General features: G+C 52.8%; 1 protein-coding gene across 1 annotated transcript; it reads left to right on the top strand.

Moving 5' to 3' along the window:
- The first annotated feature begins 409 nt into the window (after nucleotides 1-409).
- Nucleotides 410-6,878, top strand: CYP1B1 (cytochrome P450 family 1 subfamily B member 1). The gene is made up of 3 exons (XM_085219542.1): nucleotides 410-1,295; nucleotides 1,692-2,708; nucleotides 4,055-6,878. The coding sequence occupies exons 1-3, from the start codon at nucleotides 1,276-1,278 to the stop codon at nucleotides 4,665-4,667; spliced, it is 1,650 nt and encodes a 549-aa protein (XP_085075668.1). The 5' UTR covers nucleotides 410-1,275; the 3' UTR covers nucleotides 4,668-6,878.
- The last annotated feature ends 303 nt before the right edge of the window (nucleotides 6,879-7,181 follow it).

Raw genomic sequence — 7,181 nt, 5'->3', positions numbered from 1 at the left:
CTGCCCTGGAGCTTGAGACAGTGACAGTAGAAAGGATTGCACTTAGCAAAGTCAGAAGCAGCAGAACCCCAGCCAGGTCTGGGATCGCGCTCTGGGCTGGGCTGACTCCCAGCGTCTAATTTTGCCTAATCCCTAAATGCTACCAAACACCTTTTTCTCCTTCTCACGATGTGACTGTATAACATCTGAAAGAGTTTTAGTTTTTAGTCTTGCTCGGTACAACGACAAATCACGGCCTTTCTGACCTCCTGGGGAAGGGTTTCCTTTACGCAGGGGCGGGTGGGGATGCGGCCCCGGTTCCCCCTCTGGGACGCCGGGAACCCGGCGGGCTCGGAGCGCAGCATCCTCCCGGGGCGGCTTTCAGAGCAAGAAAGCGCCGGGAGCGAGAGGGAAAGGAGGGCGAGCAGCGGGGGAGAAGCCAGAGGGCAGCGGGACTGCCCGGGTGCGGGGCCGCCCGGCGCTTCCCCGCCGCCTTCCCCCCGAGCCGGTGTCAGGTATTGCGAGGAGGGGTAGGGGCCCGGGGAGGAGATGGCTGGAGGCTTTCCAGCCCCGGCTCACGCAATGCAAACTCCGCACGCAACGGGGAGGCGACAGGCGGAGGAGGGGAAGCTCTCCAGCTCCCTCAGCCCCCAAGATGCAGGCGAGACGTTGCCTCCTGACACAGGGGGCGGCGAGCCCGCCCGCCACCCCGCTTCCCTCCCTGAGGCTCCAACGCCGAAACTTTGGGCCCGGGCCATAAAAGCATCCGCGGCTCAGCCGCTCCGCCTGGCGAGGCCCCAAGGGCAGCTGGCAAATAGCGGCGACCCCTCGAGCCAGGGGAAGGGCCGGGCAGCGGCGATTTGTCAGCGAGGCCGTCTGCGGCACGCCCGCACCGCGCCGCGCACCGCGGATGCCGCGGGTTTAAAGGCGCGAGCGGTGATGCCAGGAGCCCAGGCGCGGCCGCTGCCGCTCCGGCTCAGCCTCGGACCGCCCGTCACCCCTTGAGCCGCTCGCACCCGCCTTGCCCCCGGTCCGCAGGCGGCAGCGCCGCGCAGGTGGTCGCGGGCACGGCGAGGCTCCGAGGGGCTGAAGCTCCGGGAAGGTGACGGCGGCTCCATGCTGGAAGCGAGTGCCACCGGCGTCTGCCTGCGCACGACCCGTCGAGCTCCGGGTGACGGGAGCAGGCGCTTCTGATGAGTTTCCCAGAGCCCGGGATCTGAACGCCAACGCCGCCGCGCTCCCCGCCCGTCACAGCCACCGCTGCCCGGCTCCGCTCCATCCTCCCCGAGACCTCCGATGAAAGCCGCGTGCAACAGGTCAGTTCGCGGAACCGCCGCTCGTTTCCCTTCTCCCTCCCCTCGCTGCCTCAACCGGGCTCTAGCGAGCAGCGGCAGCGGTGCCGACAGCCGCTCCGGGAGCGCGGGCATCCCGCTGCTCCGCCCGGGACGAAGCCGACTGCGGGCAGCGGGGCGGGCGGGAGCATCCCTCCCGCCTCCTCTCGCGCCTTCCTCAGCCGCCGCGAACCTGTCCTGCCGGGAGGCAGAGCGACCGCTCAGCCGCTAAGCGCGGCTACCGTCCCACGCCTATCGACCGGCTCTCGGCTCGCACACCTCGATCTCGGCGGGGATCGGGTCGGGCGCTTTCCCTCGCCCGCCCTGGTCCGCGCGGGGGACGTCGCCCGCCGACCGTCCCCTTTTTCTCTTTCCTCGCAGCATGGCCCTTGAGAGGCTCGGGGAAGCCCTGCGCGGCACCCCGCCCCTGCAGAGCTCCCTGCTGCTCCTCCTGTGCCTGCTCGCCGCCGTGCACCTGGGCAAGCTCCTCCTGCAGCGGCGGCGTCGGCGGCGGTTGGGCGAACGCCGGGCACCTCCGGGCCCCTTCCCGTGGCCGCTGATCGGGAACGCGGCGCAGCTGGGCAGCGCCCCGCACCTCTCCTTCGCGCGCCTGGCCAGCACGTACGGCGCCGTGTTCCAGCTGCGCCTGGGGCGCTGGCCCGTGGTGGTGCTGAACGGCGAGAGCGCCATCCGCCAGGCGCTCGTCCGCCAGGGGGCCGCCTTCGCCGGCCGGCCGGCCTTCCCCTCGTTCCGCCTGGTGTCGGGCGGGCGCAGCCTGGCCTTCGGCGGCTACTCGGAGCTCTGGAAGCTGCACCGCCGCGCGGCGCACGCCACGGTGCGCGCCTTCTCCACCGGCAGCCCGGCCACGCGCCGCCTGCTGGAGCGGCACCTGCTGGGCGAGGCGCGGGCGCTGGTGGCGCTGCTGGTGCGGGGCAGCGCGGGCGGCGCCTTCCTCGACCCGTCGCGCGTGCTGGTGGTGGCGGTGGCCAACGTGATGAGCGCGCTCTGCTTCGGCCGCCGCTACAGCCACGGCGACGGCGAGTTCCTGCGTCTGGTGGGCCGCAACGAGCAGTTCGGGCGCGCCGTAGGCGCCGGCAGCCTGGTGGACGCGCTGCCCTGGCTGCAGCGCTTCCCCAGCCCCGTGCGCGCCGCCTACCGCGCCTTCCGCGACCTCAACCGCGACTTTTACGGCTTCGTCCGCGGCAAGTTCCTGCAGCACCAGCGCAGCCTGCGCCCGGGGGCGGCCCCCCGCGACATGATGGACGCCTTCATCCGCCTGCAGCGCGAGCAGCCGCGGCTGCAGCTCGAGCACGTGCCCGCCACCGTCACCGACATCTTCGGCGCCAGCCAGGACACGCTCTCCACGGCGCTGCTCTGGCTCCTCATCTTCCTCATCAGGTGAGCGCTCCGCTCCTGCGGCGGCGGCAGGGCACGGGGGGAAGGGGGTCGCGGGGAAAAGGGGGCTGTTAGTTAACGCGGGGGCTCGGGGAAGCCCGCCAGAAAATAATAATAATGAAAAACAAAATAATAGAAAACCTACTCTGGTAACGTTGCATAAGGAGCGGCTGGCAAAAAGGCAGCGGAGTAAAACCCGAAAGCAACGGATTTTAGCAGGTCAAGATCAGGGAGATCATAGGAACAGGATAACAGCTGCTTAGGCGAGATAAAGAGTTCGTGCACTGGGTTACAAGCCCGCTATTATGCTGCTGCCCGTAACGTGTGCCCGCGCCGGGATTGCGTGACCTGGGGAAAGCTCAATACCTAAAGGGAGCCTACAGAGAGGAGGGGAATCAACTCTTTGAAAGGGTTGATAACTGCAGGACAAGGGGAAATGGTTTTAAGTTGAGGGAGGGAAGATTTAGGTTGGACATCGGGGAAATTCTTTACAGAGAGAGTGGTGAGGAGCTGGAACAGGCTGCCCAGAGAGGTTCTGGATGCCCCATCCCTGGAGGTGTTCAAGGCCAGGTTGGACAGCCTGGTCTAGCATTAAATAGGGAGGTTGGTGGCCCTGCCTGTGGCAGCGGGGTTGGAGATTCATGATCCTTGAGGTCTCTTCTAACCCTGGCCATTCTGTGATTCTGTGAAGCGCCCAGGCAGAGTTAAGAGAAAATGCACGAATACTTGGATCGTGCTTGCTTAACATGAAGTCTGGACAGTCTGGCAGACTGCAAGACAGTGGTCTTAAAATACACTGTAAAGAAAACATTTTGATAGTAATTGTAGAAGCGTAAACAACCCCTGAGTGGGACGTTCCCAAAGCTGTCCTGACAGTTATGAGCAGAGCAGGGAATGGTCGGTCCTCTCTGTATGCCATACACCTATTGGTAAACTCCCTGCTAGCTAAAAGAAGCCACATGCAGAGACAGAAAACTAAGTTCCCATTCTGACAGAAAGCCCCAAATTGAGGACAAAGTAATCTTTGCTATAGAATGGATTTTCAAAATTGGATCAGAACATTCAGTTTCAGGACGTTATTTCACTTTTTACATTTAAAATTGATTACGTGTGACAAGGGAAAAACTGAGCAAAGCCAAATGACGCTGTTGTGTAGGAAATTCAAATCCCTCCCTCAAAGTTTTCTGTCAGGATTTGCGTGTTCCTGCCACGCATTTAAGCTTTGCTCAGACTGCCCACTGTAGAGGAGGGGTGAGGTTCTGTGAGAAGTGTTTACAGCATGTGTTGTTTTAAAAAATGAAACCTTCTGACAGCGTTACGCATGTAGACATGCTTACTTTAAATGACAGGTATCCAAAAGTGCAGGCTAAAATGCAAGAAGAAGTGGACAGGATTGTTGGGAGAGACCGCCTGCCCTGTGCTGAAGATCAGCCTCACTTGCCCTACATTGTGGCTTTCCTGTACGAATCCATGCGTTTCAGCAGCTTCGTGCCTGTTACCATCCCTCACGCCACCACGACCAACACCTTCATCATGGGCTACCTCATTCCCAAGGACACCGTCATATTTGTCAATCAGTGGTCAGTGAATCACGATCCAGCTAAGTGGTCCAACCCGGAGGATTTCGATCCAACGAGATTCCTGGATGAGAACGGCTTCATCAATAAAGATCTCACCAGTAGTGTGATGATTTTCTCAATGGGGAAACGGCGGTGTATTGGAGAGGAATTATCCAAGGTGCAGCTGTTTCTCTTTACTTCCATTCTTGTGCATCAGTGCCATTTCACTGCTAATCCAAATGAGGATCCTAAAATGGACTACACTTATGGGTTGACCATCAAACCCAAGCCGTTCACCTTGAATGTCACACTTAGAGATACTATGGATTTGCTTGATAAGGCTGTCCAAAGACTGCAAGCAGAGAAGACAGCCAACGAAAATCAGCCGTCGGCAAACACCTAAGCGCTGAGCTGAGCCTTGAAAGATGCTCCTCTCTTTTTAGAATTACATAAGTTATAGTTTGCTTTGTTTTGCTGATCTTTTTGGAAAACAGCCAACATTGAAGGTACGAGAGCAGGAAGGAAAACTTCACAAGTCATAATTCAGTCCTCTTTAATTCTAGAGGGAGAGCCAGGGGGATGATTTAATGTACTAAATGATAAAACATATGCAGTTTGAAAGTAAGCCTTTCATTTTCTTGCATGTTCACAAAGTTGCCATTGTAAAGCACACTTTATCTACTGACTGGTTGGAGCATCTCTGAAAACTGCGGGTGCAATCCTTGCCATGTCTCCATGCACTCTGCCTTTGCCTTCAGTGACTCCACATCCCAAAGTAAAATTCCTTATAAAAACAAAGCAGAACACAAAAACAAGACAATGCTTTGAACGCTGCAGCCTCTCTCTGAATTCATTCTACTGGAACCTGCTGTAAGCATACGGCAAGTCCTGCGTTGTGACTGCTGGGATGTGTATGAATGCCTTGATAATAAATGTTTAAATGACTTTTGGTAAAATGCCAATGTAAAATCTTGCCTTTAGCTGTCCAAAGTGTTTACATAAATGGCTACAAAATTACTCGCCAATGAGCACAACATTTTAAAATACCGTTCGTATTTTATGTGAGAACGAACAGAATGTCCTAATACAGCAACTTGTCATTGAAGCTTGAAAAGAAAGATCAGATTTTATACGTCATCAAGTGGTAAGCGTGATATAATCCATGTGCTAACATATTCATTAGTACGAATAACATAGATATTTGAATTAGAAAGCTGTTGTAAAGGAAAAGCTGAACTTTGTGTCTTTCTAGCAAAGAGTAAGCGACCTGTTCTTCTAGGTAAGTCTGTTATAGATTCACGTGTGCCAAGGTATGTAGAAATAAGAATTTGAGGTTCTGTATTGAAACCCTCATGTCACAAGCCTCAAGTAATGCACACAGCACATACAGCGTGGCCCACTGGTCAGTCTGTTAGCTCAAGTTTAATGCTACTATCCTAAATTAACTGTATACTTTTAGCATGATTTGCTTGAAACAAAGCCTTAGAAGGAGAGCTAACATATTGTGTCCCGAATAACTGAGCAAACTAAATTGAGCAAAAAAACAAAAAAAAAACAAACAACTTCCAACTTTTTTTTTTTGAGGCAAAAGACTTCAAGTTTAAAAAAAAAAAATCACTATTTTGAAGTAAAACATATACTTGAAACTTTGGAGCCTTAAACTTCTGGCTAATGTTTGTGCACACAAAGCAGCATGTATTTCTCTAAAGAAGGAACTGTCGCATCTAAATGCCTGATTTTGAGAAGTGTTGGATGCTTCCTAGGATATACAGATCGCCTTTAGTTACATACAAGATCTATAAGAAATGAGAGCATCTCAGAAGGCTTACTGTGATCGAGTCTAGGACAAAATAAGGTATTAGTAGACCTAGAAAAATAAGGGCTAAAATATAAAGTAGCTGTGCTGAGACCCTAGCAAGTACAGATGTGCATCTCTTAGATGGCCAGTCTTCATCCTGTTGGCAGCAGTGACAGTACTCACGCTGACCATCATCAACCTGAACCAAGTCTAAAAGTACTGTTCCATACCCCCATGTAGTACTGCTACACCTGTTGAACATCTCTGATTTTAAATGGCATTGATCTTCTTTTTTCAAAGCTAAAAAAAACCTCTCTTTTCCATGCAAAAGGAGTAACCTCAGGTGTTTTTCTGATATCCCAGAACTTAGCCTATACCTGTGAAAAGCTTTATATGATATTTAGCATTTTCATATGGATATCTACATTAGATCAATTTGTAGCAAGACAGTTTTCTTAGTACCTTTGTGAGTATCATTATTAAAAAAAACAACCCTACAACTGAATTGTTAGTCTAACTCAAAGATCACTAATTATTATTTTAATTAAAAAAGCTTTTGCAGTTTTGTACTCTTCCAAAAGCTTTAACTACACATTGGCTACTAATGCAGCTTCCACTCACACTGCTCACATCTGTTGGGGTCACACATTATATAGCTGTTGGTCAATTAGTGCCTCATTTAACCTGCAAAGTTACTCCAATTTAGTAGCACTCAGTTAGAATGTATTGCAGTTTGTTCAGTGAGCTAACTTATGGTCATTCTGAGATGAATCATTGTGTTACCAAAACATTAAATAAAATTATTCTTGTACTGGCTTTGCTTTGTTTGTGACTTGTCAGTGACACTGATTTGGAAAGTATTACAGTTTTAGACAGTTTTTGCTCATACACTTTTCACCCTCTTTTGAGTTTTAAGGTTCTTCTGCATCCTGCACTTAGATCTTTCTCAGGCTTCCCTGCTCATTCACACCTTAGTGCCTGCATTAAGCTTCCTTATATGCCTTGCTAATTACATTCCCTGCTCATTCCCTTCTCAACATCTGAATTCACAGCATCTTTTGCTTCTCATACCTGCCAATCTCCTATGTTATTTTCCCCCCCTCTGGCATTCAGTTTTAA

This window comes from Meleagris gallopavo, chromosome 2 (genome assembly GCF_905368555.1).
Source record: "Meleagris gallopavo chromosome 2, MGAL_WU_HG_1.1, whole genome shotgun sequence".
Taxonomy (NCBI): Eukaryota; Metazoa; Chordata; class Aves; order Galliformes; family Phasianidae; genus Meleagris; species Meleagris gallopavo.
Note: the sequence above shows the minus strand (reverse complement) of the source record. Positions and strands in the feature narration are given on the sequence as shown.